Source organism: Scyliorhinus torazame, chromosome 23 (assembly GCF_047496885.1).
Source record: "Scyliorhinus torazame isolate Kashiwa2021f chromosome 23, sScyTor2.1, whole genome shotgun sequence".
Taxonomy (NCBI): Eukaryota; Metazoa; Chordata; class Chondrichthyes; order Carcharhiniformes; family Scyliorhinidae; genus Scyliorhinus; species Scyliorhinus torazame.
The window spans coordinates 69,990,367-70,006,269 of record NC_092729.1 but is presented as its reverse complement, the minus strand read 5'-3'; the positions used below and the strand labels follow the sequence as shown (position 1 = coordinate 70,006,269).

Genomic DNA, 15,903 nt, shown 5'->3' with positions numbered 1-15,903 from the left:
TGTGGGGGGAGCACTGACAGTGCTGGCTGTGTGGTGGGAGCACTGACAGTGCTGGCTCTGTGGTGGGAGTACTGACAGTGCTGGCTGTGTGGGGGGAGTACTGACAGTGCTGGCTGTGTGGGGGAGCACTGACAGTGCTGGCTGTGTGGGGCGTGCACTGACGGTGCTGGCTGTGTGGGTGAGCACTGACAGTGCTGGCTGTGTGGGGGTCCACTGACGGTGCTGGCTGTGTGGGGCAGCACTGACTGTGCTGGCTGTGTGGTGGGAGCACTGACAGTGCTGGCTGTGTGGGGAGCGCTGACAGTGCTGGCTGTGTGGGGGAGCGCTGACAGTGCTGGCTGTGTGGGGGGTGCACTGACGGTGCTGGCTGTGTGGGTGAGCGCTGACAGTGCTGGCTGTGTGGGGAGCACTGACGGTGCTGGCTGTGTGGGGGAGCACTGACAGTGCTGGCTGTGTGGTGGGAGCACTGACAGTGCTGGCTGTGTGGTGGGAGCACTGACAGTGCTGGCTGTGCGAGGTGTGAGGGAGTACTGGCAGTGCTGGCTGTGTGGGGGAGCACTGACAGTGCTGGCTGTGTGGTAGAGCACTGACAGTGCTGGCTGTATGGGGGAGCACTGACAGTGCTGGCTGTGTGGGGTGAGCACTGACAGTGCTGGCTGTGTGGGGAGCACTGACAGTACTGGCTGTGTGGGGGAGCACTGACAGTGCTGGCTGTGTGTGGGTGCACTGACACTGCTGGCAGTGTGGGGGTGCACTGACAGTGCTGGCTGTGTGGGGGAGCACTGACAGTGCTGGCTGTTTGTGGGGAGCACTGAAAGTGTTGGCCGTGTGGTGGGAGCACTGACACTGCTGGCAGTGTGGGGGTGCACTGACAGTGCTGGCTGTGTGAGGTGTGAGGGAGCACTGGCAGTGCTGGCTGTGTGGGGGAGCACTGACAGTTCTGGCTGTGTGGTGGGAGCACTGACAGTGCTGGCTGTGTGGTGGGAGCACTGACAGTTCTGGCTGTGTGGGTAAGCACTGACAGTGCTGGCTGTGTGGGGGGAGCGCTGACAGTGCTGGCTGTGTGGTGGGAGCACTGACAGTGCTGGTTGTGTGGGGGAGCACTGACAGTGCTGGCTGTGTGGTCGGAGCATTGACAGTGCTGGCTGTGTGGGGAAGCACTGACAGTGCTGGCTGTGAGGGGAGCACTGACAGTGCTGGCTGTGTGGGGGAGCACTGACAGTGCTGGCTGCGTAGGGCGTGCACTGACAGTGCTGGCTGTGTGTGGTAGCACTGACAGTGCTGGCTCTGTGGGGGGAACACTGACAGTGCTGGCTGTGTGGAGGGAGCACTGACAGTGCTGGCTGTCTGGGGGAGCACTGACAGCGCTGGCTGTGTGGTGGGAGCACTGACTGTGCTGGCTGTGTGGGGGGAGCACTGACAGTGCTGGCTGTGTGGGGGGAGCACTGACAGTGCTGGCTGTGTGGTGGGAGCACTGACAGTGCTGGCTCTGTGGTGGGAGCACTGACAGTACTGGCTGTGTGGTGGAAGCACTGACAGTGCTGGCTGTGTGGGGGGAGCACTGACAGTGCTGTCTGTGTGGTGGGAACACTGACAGTGCTGGCTGTGTGAGGTGTGAGGGAGTACTGGCAGTGCTGGCTGTGTGGGGGAGCACTGACAGTGCTGGCTGTGTGGTAGAGCACTGACAGTGCTGGCTGTGTGGGTGAGCACTGACAGTGCTGGCTGTGTGGGGGGAGCACTGACAGTACTGGCTGTGTGGTGTGAGCACTGACAGTGCTGGCTGTGTGGGGGAGCATTGACAGTGCTGGCTGTGTGGTGGGAGCACTGACAGTGCTGGCTGTGTGGTGGGAGCACTGACAGTGCTGGCTGTGTGGGGGAGCGCTGACAGTGCTGGCTGTGTGGGCGGGCACTGACAGTGCTGGCTGTGTGGTGGGAGCACTGACAGTGCTGGCTGTGTGGGGGAGCACTGACGGTGCTGGCTGTGTGGGGGAGCACTGACAGTGCTGGCTGTGTGGTGGGAGCACTGACAGTGCTGGCTGTGTGTGGTGTGAGGGAATACTGGCAGTGCTGGCTGTGTGGGGGAGCACTGACAGAGCTGGCTGTGTGGGGGAGCACTGACAGTGCTGGCTGTGTGGTGGAGCACTGACAGTGCTGGCTGTGTGGGGGAGCACTGACAGTGCTGGCTGTGTGTTGGGAGCACTGACAGTGCTGGCTGTGTGGGGAGCACTGACAGTACTGGCTGTGTGGGGTGCACTGACAGTGCTGGTTGTGTGGTGGGAGCATTGACAGTGCTGGCTGTGTGGGGGAACACTGACAGTGCTGGCTGTGTGGAGGGAGCACTGACAGTGCTTGCTGTGTGGGGGAGCACTGACAGCGCTGGCTGTGTGGTTGGAGCACTGACAGTGCTGGCTGTGTGGGGGGAGCCTTGACAGTGCTGGCTGTGTGGGGGAGCACTGACAGTGCTGGCTGTGTGGTGGGAGCACTGACAGTGCTGGCTGTGTGGTGGGAGCACTGACAGTGCTGGCTGTGTGGGGTAGCACTGACAGTGCTGCCTGTGTGGTGGGAGCACTGACAGTGCTGGCTGTGTGGGGGAGCACTGACAGTACTGGCTGTGTGGGGGGTGCACTGACGGTGCTGGCTGTGTGGGTGAGCACCGACAGTGCTGGCTGTGTGGGGGATCCACTGACGGTGCTGGCTGTGTGGGGGAGCACTGACAGTGCTGGCTGTGTGGTGGGAGCACTGACTGTGCTGGCTGTGCGGGGAGCACAGACAGTGCTGGCTGTGTGGTGGGAGCACTGACAGTGCTGGCTGTGTGAGGGAGCACTGGCAGTGCTGGCTGTGTGGGGGGAGCACTGACAGGGCTGGCTGTGTGGGGGGAGCACTGACAGTGTTGGCTGTGTGGTGGGAGCATTGACAGTGCTGGCTGTTTGGGGGAGCACTGAGTGCTGGCTGTGTGGGGGAGCGCTGACAGTGCTGGCTGTATGGGGGGTGCACTGACGGTGCTGGCTGTGTGGGTGAGCACTGACAGTGCTGGCTGTGTGGGGGAGCACTGACGGTGCTGGCTGTGTGGGGGAGCACTGACAGTGCTGGCTGTGTGTTGGGAGCACTGACAGTGCTGGCTGTGTGGTGGGAGCACTGACAGTGCTGGCTGTGTGAGGTGTGAGGGAGCACTGGCAGTGCTGGCTGTGTGGGGGAGCACTTACAGGTCTGGCTGTGTGGTGGGAGCACTGACAGTGCTGGCTGTGTGGGCGAGCACTGACAGTGCTGGCTGTGTGGCGGAGCACTGACAGTACTGGCTGTTTGGGGGAGCACTGACAGTGCTGGCTGTGTGGGGGAGCACTGACAGTACTGGCTGTGTGGTGGGAGCACTGACAGTGCTGGCTGTGTGGGGGAGCACTGACAGTGCTGGCTGTTTGTGGGGAGCACTGAAAGTGCTGGCCGAGTGGTGGGAGCACTGACAGTGCTGGCTGTGTCTGAAGCACAGACAGTGCTGGCAGTGTGGGGGAGCACAGTCAGTGTTGGCTGTGTGGTGGGAGCACTGACGGTGCTGGCTGTGTGGGGGAGCACTGACAGTGCTGGCTGTGTGGTGGGAGTACTGACAGTGCTGGCTGTGTGGTGGGAGCACTGACAGTGCTGGCTGTGTGAAGTGTGAGGGAGCACTGGCAGTGCTGGCTGTGTGGGGGAGCACTGACTGGTCTGGCTTTGTGGGGGAGCACTGACAGTGCTGGCTGTGTGGGGGGAGTACTGACAGTGCTGGCTGTGTGGGGGGAGCACTGACAGTGCTGGCTGTTTGGTGGGAGCACTGACAGTGCTGGCTGTGTGGGGGAGCACTGACAGTGCTGGCTGTGTGGGGAGCACTGACAGTGCTGGCTGTGTGGGGGAGCACTGACAGTGCTGGCTGTTTGGTGGGAGCACTGACAGTGCTGGCTGTGTGGGGGAGCACTGACAGTGCTGGCTGTGTGGGGAGCACTGACAGTGCTGGCTGTGTGTGGGGAGCACTGACAGTGCTGGCTGTGTGGGGGAGCACTGACTGGTCTGGCTGTGAGGTGGGAGCACTGACAGTGCTGGCTGTGTGGGGGAGCACTGACAGTGCTGGCTGTGTGGCGAGCACTGACAGTGCTGGCTGTGTGGTGGATAGTGTGCCCTGTGTCGTACCTCTTAATTTAGAGTGGACTCGGGATAGTATTTCATTATTGACAGTAGTCCCTGGGTGGTATATCATTATTTACAGTGGTCCCAGGGTAGTATGCCATTATTTACCGTGGTCACTGGGTAGTATCCCATTATTTACAATGGTTCCAGGGTGGCATATCATTATTGACAGTGGTCCCTGGGTAGTATGTCATTGTTTACATTGACCTTGGGTAGGTAACATCATTTACAGTGTTCACTGGATAGTATTTCATTAGTGACAGTGGTCCCTCGGCAGTATATCATTATTTACAGTGGTCCCTTGATAGTGGATGATTATTTACAATGGTCCCTATGTTGTATATCATTATTTGCAGTGATCTCTGATTAGAATATTATTATTTGCAGTGGTCCCTGGGTAGAATATCATTATTTACAGTGGTCCCTAGGTCGAATATCATTACCTACACTGGTCCCTGGGCCGTTTGTTATTACTTACAGTGGTCCTTGGGTAGTATATCATCATTTACAGTAGTGCCTGGGGAGTATATCATCATTTACAGTGGACCCTGGGCAGTAAGTCTTTATTTACAGTGGTCCCTGGGCAGTATATCTTTATTTACAGTGGTCCCTGAGTAGTATAACATTATTTATAGTAGTCCCTGGTGAGTATATAATTATTTACAGTGGTCCCTGGGCAGTCTGTCATTATTTACAGTTGTCCCTGTGTAGAATATCATTATTTACAGTGGTCCCTAGGTAGTATTTCATTATTTACAGTGGTCACTGGGTAGAATATCATTGTTTACAGTGGTCCTTGGGTAGTATATCATTATTTACAGTGGTTCCTTGGTAGAATATCATTAGTTACAGCGTTCCATGGGCACTTCACCATTATTAATAGTTGTCCATCGGTAGTCTATTATTTTCTGCAGTGGTCCCTGGGTAGTAAATCATTATTTACTGTAGTCCCTGGTAGAATATCAGCATTTACAGTGGTCCCTGGTCAGAATGTCATTATTTACAGTTGTGCCTGGGTAGTACATTATTATTTGCATTTGACCCTGGGTAGAATATCATTATTTACAGTGGTCCCTGGGCAGTATATCATTATTTTCTGTGGTCTCTGTGCAGTATATCATTATTTACAGTGGTCCCGGTGTAGAATATCATTATTTACAGTGGTACCTGGGTATTATCTCCTTATTTACAGTGGTCCTTGGGTATTATCTCATTATTTACAGTGGTCCCTGAGTGGTATATCAGTATCTCCAATGGTCCCTGGGTAGTATCTCATTATTTACAGTGGTCTCTGGGTAGTATATTCTTATCTCCAATGGAACCTGGGTATTATCTCATTATTTGCAGTGGTCGCTGGGTGGAATATCATTATTTCCAATGGTCCCTGAGTGGTATATCAGTATCTACAATGGTCCCTGGGGATTATCTCATTATTTACTGTGGTTTGGGGAGAATATCATTATTTACAGTGGTCCCTGGGTAGTATATCACTATTTAGAGTGGTCCCTGGGTAGAGTATCAGGAACTACAATGGTCCCTGGGTATTATCTCATTATTTACTGTGGTCCCTGGGTAGTATATCATTATTTACAGTGGTCCCTGGATAGTATATCAGTATCTACAATGGTCCCTGGGAAGTACATCATTATTTACAGTGGTTCCAGGATAGTATATCAGTATCAACAATGGTCCCTGGGTAGAATATCATTATTTACCGTGATCCCTGGGTAGTATCTCATTATGTACAGTGGACTCTGGATGGTGTGTCTTTAATTACAGTGTTCCCTCGGTAGTGTATCTTTATTTAGAGTTGTCACTGGATGGTATGACATTATTTACAGTGGTCCCAGGGTGGTATATCATTATTTACCGTGAACCCTGGGTAGTATATCAGTAACTACATTTGTCCCTGCGTAGTATATCATTATTTACACTGGTCACTGGGTAGTATATCATTATTTATACTGGTCACTGGGTAGTTTATCATTATTTATTGTGGTCCCTGTGAAGAATATGATTATTTACAGTGGTCCCAGGGTAGTATATCATTATTTAGCGTGATCCCTGGGTAGTATCTCATTATTTACAATGGATTCTGGATGTTGTATCTTTAATTACAGTGGTCCCTCGGTAGTATATTTTTATTTAGATTTGTCACTGAATGGTATATCATTATTTACAGTGCTCCCAGGGTAGTATATAATTATTTATTGTGGTCCCTGTGAAGAATATGATTATTTACAGTGGTCCCAAGGTAGTATATCATTATTTACAGTGGCCGTGGGTAGTATCTCATTATTTACAGTGGTCCCTTGATAGTGGATAATTATTTCCAATGGTCCCGATGTAGTATATCATTATTTACAGTTGTCCCTGGGTAGAATATCATTATTTGCAGTGGTCCCTGGGTAGAATAGCATTATTTATAGTGGACCCTAGGTCGAATATCATTATTTACACTGGTCCCTGGGCCGTTTGTTATTATTTACAGTGGTCCTTGGGTAGTATATGAATATTTACAGTGGTCCCTGGGGTGTATATCATTATTTACGTTGGACCGTGGAAAGTATATCATTATTTATAATGGTCACTGGGTCGTATACCGTTATCTACTGTAGTCCCTGGGTAGAATATCATTATTTACAGTGGACCCTGGGTAGAATATCATTATTTACAGTGGTCCCTGTGTATTATTTCATTATGTACAGTGGTCCCTGGGTTGTATGTCAATATTTACAGTGGTCCCTGGGTAGAATATCATTATTTACTGTGGTCCCTGGTTAGAATATCATTATTTACAGTGGTCCCTGTGTATTATTTCATTATGTACAGTGGTCCCTGGGTTGTATGTCAATATTTACAGTGGTCCCTGGGTAGAATATCATTATTTACTGTGGTCCCTGGGTAGAATATCATTATTTACAGAGGTCCCTGGGTAGAATATCATTATTTACAGTGTTCCTGGGTAGTATATCAATATGTACCGTGGTCCCTGTGTAGAATATCATTATTTACAGTGGTCCCTGGGTAATATATCATTATTTACATTGGTCCCTGGGTAATGTCTCAATATTTACAGTGGTCCATGTGTATTATATCATTATTTACACTGGTCGATATGTAGTATCCTATTATTTACATTGGCTGTGGGTAGTTATCATCATTTACAGTGGTCACTGGATAGTATTTCATTATTTACAGTGGCGCCAGGGCAGTATATCATTATTTTCAGTGGACCGTGGGCAGTATATCTTTATTTATAGTGTTCCCTGGGGAGTATATCATTACTCACAGTGGACCCTGGGTATCATGTCCAATATACAGTCGTCCCTGCGTTGTATATCATTATTTACAGTGGGCCCCTGGTAGTATTTCATTATTTACAGTGGTCCCTGAGCAGTATATCATTATTTACAGTTGTCCCTGGGTAGGATATCATTATTTACAGTTGTCCCTGGATTGTATATCTTTATTTACTGTGGTCCCTGGGTAGTATATCATTTTCTACAGTGGTCCCTGCGTCGTATATCGTTATTTACAGTGGTCCCAGGGTAGTATATCATGATTTACAGTGGACCCTGGACAGTATGTCATCAATTATAGTGTGCACTGTGCAGTACATCTTTATTCACAGTGGTCCATGGGCAGTATATCATTATTTAGAGTGGTTACTGGGCAATATATCATTAAGCACAGTGGCCCCTGGGCAGTATACCATTATTTACAGTGGTCCCTGGGTAGTATATCATTATTTACAGTGGTCCCTGGGCAATATATCATTAATCACAGTGGGCTCTGGGTAGTATATCATCATTGACCGCGGTTCCTGGGAAGTGTATCATTATTTACAGTGGTCCCTGGGTAGTATGTCATTATTTACACAGGTCACTGGGTAGTATTTCATCCTTTACAGTGGTCCCAGGATTGCATATCATTATTTACAGTTGTCCCTTGGTGATATATAATTATTTGCAGTGGTCTCTGGACGGTATATCATTATTTATAGTGGTCCCTGGGTAACATATCATTATTTACAGTGGACCCAGTGTAGTGTAGTATTATCTACAGTCGTCCCAGAGTGGTATATCATTATTTACAGTGGTCTCTGGGAAATATTTCATTATTTACAGTGGTCCCTGGATAGTATATCATTATTTACAGTGGTCACAGGGTAGTATATCATTATTTTCAGTGGTCCCTGGGTAGTATGTTATTATTTACCGTGGTCACTGGGTAGTATCCCATTATCTACAATGGTTCCTGGGTAGCATATCATTATTGACAGTGGTCCCTGGGTAGTATGTCATTTGTGACAGTGGTCCCTCGGCAGTATATCATTATTTACAGTGGTCCCTTGATAGTGGATGATTATTTACAGTGGTCCCTGGGTCGAATATCATTATCTACACTGGTCCCTGGGCCGCGTGTTATTACTTACAGTGGTCCTTGGGTAGTATATGAATATTTACAGTTGTCCCTGGGGTGTATATCATTCTTTACATTGAACCGTGGAAAGTATATCATTATTTACGGTGGTCCCTGGACAGCATACCATTATATACAGTAGTCCCTGGATAGTAAATCATTATTTACAGTGGTCCCTGTGTAGTATATCATTATTTACAGTGGTCCCTGGGGAGTATATCATTATTTACAGTGGACCCTGGGTAGCAAATCATAAGTTACAGTGATCCCTGGATAGGATATCATTATTTACAGTGGGCCCTAGATTGTATATAATTATTTACAGTGGGCCCCTGGTAGTGTTTCATTATTTACAGGGATCCCTGTGCAGTACATCATTATTTGCAGTGGTCCCAGAGCAGAATATCATAATTTACAGTTGTCCCTGGGTAGCATATCATTATTTACAGTGGTCCCTGGGTGGTATATCATTATTTACAGTGGTCCCTGGGGTGTATATCATTATTTACAGTGGTCCCTGGGTAGTATATCATCATTTACAGTAGTGCCTGGGGAGAATATCATCATGTACAGTGCACCCTGGGCAGTAAGTCTTTATTTACAGTGGTCCCTGAGCTGTCTGACATTATTTACAGTGGTCCCTGTGTAGAATATCATTTTTTACAATGGTCCCTGGGCAGTATATCATTATTTACAGTGGTCCCTGGGCAGTATATCTTTATTTACAGTGGTCCCTGAGTAGTATAACATTATTTATAGTAGTCCCTGGTAAGTATATAATTATTTACAGTGGTCCCTAGGTAGTATATCATTATTTACAGTGGTCACCGGGTAGAATATCATTGTTTACAGTGGTCCTTGGGTAGTATATCATTATTTACAGTGGTTCCTTGGTAGAATATCATTAGTTACAGCGTTCCATGGGCACTTCACCATTATTAATAGTTGTCCATCGGTAGGATATTATTTTCTGCAGTGGTGCCTGGGTAGTAAATCATTATTTACTGTAGTCCCTGGTGGAATATCAGCATTTACAGTGGTCCCTGGTCAGAATGTCATTATTTACAGTTGTGCCTGGGTAGTACATTATTATTTGCATTTGACCCAGGGTAGAATATCATTATTTACAGTGGTCCCTGGGCAGTATATCATTATTTTCAGTGGTCTCTGGGCATTTTGACCAATGGAAACACAATCATCTGCGCAGGTATGTTTTTACTCAATTCTGCCCGAGAAATAAGTGTATTACGCAGGTGAATATTACTCCCCATTGAAGTTAAATGCAAATAAATGCAGGCAAGGTTGAAAACGGGCATTGTACCACACCAACACAATATCATGTCACCCCGACTTCCAGCAAATCTGACCACTCATTCGTTATCACCATGTGGTCCTTTGCAGCTGGTTTGCCTAATGCACAATATGGTTTGAACGACAAATAGTAGTCGCCTACTGTTTAAACTGGCTTATAAACATTGATATAATTTCAAATAGGTTTTCAATACACTGAAATATCCTGTGTTCCACCCAGGTGCAGTGTTTCGTCTTGTGTATAACCATAATTATTGGGGATTTCCCTTTTTTTTTACATGATCAGTAATTAGTATGAAAGCAAATAGACACATGGATAACCGTGGAACCCCCGAGCAGATATCACGATGATGTGCCATGACATGTATATTCCACGCTCAACATGTGAATTGTATTTTTTTTCCTACAGTGTGTATAATTCTCTTTCAGATCAGGTTAATTTCCATTACTATCCCAGGGTTAGTCACCGGACAAAAAACAGTCGGACGCCTGGTTTAGACTCTGCGATGTTTTAAATAGACTGGGCTTCAATAAACCAACATTATTTTAGCCACAATTTATAGATTCGACGGGATCTTTGTTCATTAGCAAATAGGGTTAAAGAAAATCCCAAGGCTTTTTACACGTACATAAAAAGCAAGAGGGTAGCCAGGGAAAGGGTTGGCCCACTGAAGGATAGGCAAGGGAATCTATGTGTGGAGCCAGAGGAAATGGGCGTGCTACGAAATGAATACTTTGCATCAGTATTCACCAAAGAGAAGGAATTGGTAGATGTTGAGTCTGGAGAAGGGGGTGTAGATAGCCTGGGTCACATTGAGATCCAAAAAGACGAGGTGCTGGGCGTCTTGAAAAATATTAAGTTAGCTAAGTCCCCAGGGCCTGATGGGATCTACCCCAGAATACTGAAGGAGGCTGGAGAGGAAATTGCTGAGGCCTTTACAGAAATCTTTGGATCCTCACTGTCTTCAGGGGATGTCCCGGAGGACTGGAGAATAGCCAATGTTGTTCCTTTGTTTAAGAAGGGTAGCAAGGATAATCCCGGGAACTACAGGCCGGTGAGTCTTACTTCAGTGATAGGGAAGTTACTGGAGGGAATTCTTCGAGACAGGGTCTACTCCCATTTGGAAGCAAATGGACATATTAGTGAGAGGCAGCACGGTTTTGTGAAGGGAGGTCGTGTCTCACTAACTTGATAGAGCTTTTCGAAGAGGTCACAAAGATGATTGTTGCAGGTAGGGCAGTGGACGTTGTCTATATGGACTTCAGTAAGGCCTTTGAGAAGGTCCCTCATGGTAGACTAGTGCAAAAGGTGAAGTCACACGGGATCAGGGGTGAGCTGGCAAGGTGGATACAGAACTGACTAGATCATAGAAGGCAGAGAGTAGCAATGAAAGGGTGCTTTTCTAATTCGAGGGCTGTGACTAGTGGTGTTCGGCAGGGATCAGTGCTGGGACCTTTGCTGTTTGCAGTATATATAAATGATTTGAAAATGTAAGTGGTCTGATTAGTAAGTTTGCAGACGACACAAAGGTTGGTGGAATTGCGGATAGCGATGAGGACTGTCAGAGGATACAGCAGGATTTAGATTGTTTGGAGACTTGGGCGGAGAGATGGCAGATGGAGTTTAATCCGGACAAATGTAAGGTAATGCATTTTGGAAGGTCTAATGCAGGTCGAGAATTTGCAGTGAATGGTAGAACCCTCTAGAGTATTGAAAGTCAGAGAGATCTAGATGTACATGGCCACAGGTCACTGAAAGGGGCAACACAGGTGGAGAAGGTAGTCAAGAAGACATATGGCATGCTTGCCTTCATTGGACGGGGCATTGAGTATAAGAATTGGCAAGTCATGTTGCAGCTGTCTAGAACCTCAGTTAGGCCACACTTGGAGTATAGTGTTTAATTCTGGTCCCCATACTACCAGAAGGATGGCTTTAGAGAGGGTGCAGAAGAGATTTACCAGAATGTTGCCTGGTATGGAGGGCATTAGCTATGAGGAGCGGCTGAATAAACTCGGTTTGTTCTCACTGGAACGACGGCGGTTGAGGGACGACCTGATAGAGGTCTACAAAATTATGAGGGGCATAGACAGAGTGGATAGTCAGAGGCTTTTCCCCAGGGTAGAGGGGTCAATTAACAGGGGGCATAGGTTTAAGGTGGGAAGGCCAAGGTTTAGAGTAGATGTACGGGGCAAGTGTTTACACAGAGGGTAGAGGGTGCTTGGAACTCGCTACCGGAGGAGGTGGTGGAAGCAGGGACGATAGTGACATTTAAGGGGCATCTTGACAAATACATGAATAGGATGGGAATAGAGGGATACGGACCCAGAAAGTTTAGAAGATTGTCGTTTAATCGGGCAGCATGATCGGCACGGGCTTGGAGGGCCGAAGAGCCTCTTCCTGCGCTACACTTTTCTTTGTTCTTTGTTGTGAACGGAGGCGGTGTCGTTCTATTTTTAAGCATGTTCTCTTTTTAAAAAACAGAATGAATGCAAGCAAATTTCGAAATTAGTATTTGAATTTAAAGGGTGGAATGGTAATTATCGGTAAACTTCAAACCAGCAACAAAAACGGAAATACATTACCAGCGTTTCCTGACCTTGTCATCATGGCAACCGAATAAACCAACGCAGCGTCAGTTATGATACCATCTAAATAAATGAATCAACAGACAATGTTCAGAATAAGGGCGTCGTTTTCATATGTTTTCACCTGAAGGATAAATGCTTGAAATACTGAAAAGAACGGAGATGGATGGAGGACGTCGGGAATTAGATTTCTATACCTATAACGGTAGATAGATAGATATTTGACTACATAAGGAAAATAGGCGCACACATAATTGAACAGAATGTGCAATAATAATCATTACAGAGCAATAAAAAACGTTGGCAACAGCAAGGGTATTAATGTTTCAAACACATCCATACCACAGCATTCACATCAATGTGCAGAGATGAATGTTTTGTGTTGTATCACCAGCATTCCCGTACCAGCCTCCCCGAACAGGCGCCGGAATGTGGCGACTAGGGGCTTTTCACAGTAACTTCATTTGAAGCCTACTTGTGACAATAAGCGATTTTCATTTCATTTTTTTTCAGTTTATTGAGGCTGAAGGCAACAATTGTAGAAGAAAATTATTTGTGTATGGAAACTTTTCCAAGGTATGGTGGCTGATTGCTCCATATAAATCGGAAATTTTGACGGCTATAGAGTGAAATTGAACCAAATCGAACAAAGTCGATGCAAATAGGCTCTGTTGTATACTCAAATCTTTAATATAGTCACACCTGCCTATTTGATCAACAAGGTTAAGAATGAGTCATGTTTGCTAAGTACAAAAGTTATTTTGTTCTTGAAACTTCATCTGGCAGCTTATAACTTACGTTTGTTATCTTTGCTAAACATTATTAATCAGTGATTGGTGCATACTGTAGATGTGTAAAACCCAGATGAGGGAATTTTTTGTGCTCTCTTTAGCGATATGATTCCAATCCGCATTTATTTGCTAACGAGTCCTATAATAACGGCCCTGTCACGTGTGCTTTAAGGCGTGGGCTGATTCACATTTTCCCAAAGAAACTCAGAGTCACATAGCGGAGATAACGGCTAGACTACCAGCAGGAAGGAATTGAAATGAGGTACAGAAAGCTGTGTAGCTCAGGAACGCAATGGATATTCACCTGCTGCAGCACTGTTGTCCTTTGCTGTAAAATATGTCGACTGATCATGGCTTGAATCTAAAAAACGTGAAATATGGAAACGTATCCTCAATGGCACAGTTACACAGAGAAACATTTAGGCAGCAGACAATGAATAGTTCACCATTTATGGCTATGTATTCCTGCGTTTAACACGTTTACACACACATTGAGTTACGGGTTCAATTCCCGTACCGGCCTCCCCGAACAGGCGCCGGAATGTGGCGACTAGGGGCTTTTCCCATTAACTTCATTGAAGCCTACTTGTGACAATAAGCGATTATTAGTAGTATTATATTGCGTGCACCTTATGTAAGAAAGGATATTAAAGACCAGGAGAGAGTGCAGAGAAGATTTACTAGAATTATACCAAGGATGAAGAATTTTAGATACGAGGAGATTGGAGAAATGGGATTTGTTCTCCTTGGAACAGAGAAGATTAAGAAGTGACCTTAGTGAGGTTTCCACAATTCTGAACAGTTTCGACAGGGGAGGATGTTCTGTTTCCACTAGTTGGTATGTTAGTGAGTACAGGTCACAATTTAATCACAGTCAGGAAGGGAAAGAGTTGCAAGATGAGGAGACATGTCTTTAATCAGAGATTTTTAATACGCTGCCTGAGCGATTAGTGGCGGTGGGTTGCAAAGGAGGCTTCAAAACAAGAGCTGAATTGATTAGTTAGAGGGAGACGGATATAGGGCTGTGGAATGGGACTAAATGGATAGCTCTATTCTGTGCTGTAAAATTAATGAAAGTTATATAACCAGTCCACCTGATGGATAACCGTTTTCCATGATTCTAAATGCACAGGAAAAAATAGTGTTGTCTTGAGCTATGAAATCGTGGAATATCTGGATTTAGATAATTAAAAGCAAATGGATTGACATCGAGTAAAAAATACTTGACATCACTTTCATACATTGGGCAATCAGATTTCGGTTTGCTGTTCATATTCAACGCCGGTTGCTTGGTTGTTGGCGGTATTGAGATAAATCAAGAAATCTACTTAGTGCTGTTACCAAGTTCCGACCTTCCAGACGAAGCCTAGATCTCCATCTTCAGGAAAGGCAGTGTGTTAGTAAGTGCAAGGGAATCAATAATTTCAAAATGGGAAGGGATGCATAGTATCAATTTCCCTTCAACTTAAGTTACAAATAATGCAGTAAGGAAAACCAGCACACACCCCTTCTGCGGAACCCAACATAATTCATGTTGCATTGTAGGAATTGATACTGACAACCTCCAGAACACCTTCTTCAATGCTCCGGAAGTTATGCTTGCAATGAGGCCACTCAAACAGAAATGTATTCTATGATATTTTGAATTCAAGCCGATGAAGCCAAACACATTTCCGTGGGACATTAAAACATTAAACAGGTCAGCTACCGTAGCTCGGGTGCAATGCCCATGAGAGTCATTCAGAACTGAGACTTTGATTTTTTTTTTAATTCAGAAGTTATGCTGAAATGATGGTGAAAAGTGAGTAGAAAGTCGAACCAAGACCAGAGTCAGTAATTTGTTAGAACATCAGACCCAGGATTACCAAAGGTGCGACATCTTCCGACGACTGCATACTCAAATTTACTTTCAGGTGCCTCTTCATTCGTGTTCTGCGACCTGTTTCCAGATGTGCCTCTTTACACAAAAAAGATTCAGGTATTAACGGATAATTGTTAAACACGTCGAATTTCAGTTCAACAGAAGACGACGTCAGAGAAAGAAAAGTGACAAAAGTAGGGTTCCCGCAAGTAAACGTAATGGTCGAACAATGGCCATTTGGAGCATATTCTAAAATTACGGCCCCTGATTGCAAATTTATCCGCATTAATTGGCCGGCAAACTGCCTTTTAACACGACCTTTATAAGCAACTTGCTCCGAAAAGTAAACGCTCCAGCTCACAACAACCTACGGAGTGGTCCGCAACATCACTCGTGAATACATTTCCCAATGTTGTTAAACTAATTATTTCTAACCTAGACACAAATGTCTGAGAACACGCACGAACTGATTTAAAGACAGCTTCTTCCCCGCTGTTACGAAGACTCACAAACGACCCTCTTATGGACTGACCTGATTGATACTACACTCCTGTACGCTTCACCTGATCCCGCTGTCTATGCATTTACATTGTGTATCTGCTGTTGCCCTGTTATGTCTTTTCTTTTTCTTCCCATGTGCTAAATGGTCTGTCTGAGCTGCTCGCAGAAAAAATACTTTACACGGTACCTGGGTACACGTGACAATAAACAATAAACCAATCCAATCCAATCCAGTCAACATATTCCCGTCTCTTGTCTGTCCTGGAACCACTTGAC

General features: G+C 46.3%; 1 protein-coding gene across 5 annotated transcripts in view; it reads right to left on the bottom strand.

The window, feature by feature from the left end:
• Positions 1-12,362: 12,362 nt before the first annotated feature.
• Positions 12,363-15,903, bottom strand: part of LOC140399615 (Fc receptor-like protein 2) — a 45,893-nt gene continuing 42,352 nt past the window's right edge. For 3 of the 5 annotated variants that reach the window (XM_072489147.1, XM_072489150.1, XM_072489146.1), the window contains exons 11-13: positions 15,131-15,222; positions 13,570-13,626; positions 12,471-12,537 (exon numbers count right to left, since the gene is read on the bottom strand). In XM_072489147.1, coding sequence (XP_072345248.1) covers positions 12,526-12,537; positions 13,570-13,626; positions 15,131-15,222 — 161 coding nt within the window. In that variant the 3' untranslated portion in view covers positions 12,471-12,525. Of the gene's footprint in view, positions 12,538-13,569; positions 13,627-15,130; positions 15,223-15,903 lie in introns of all 5 variants that reach the window. The other 2 variants (XM_072489149.1, XM_072489151.1) reach the window with 1 other exon arrangement.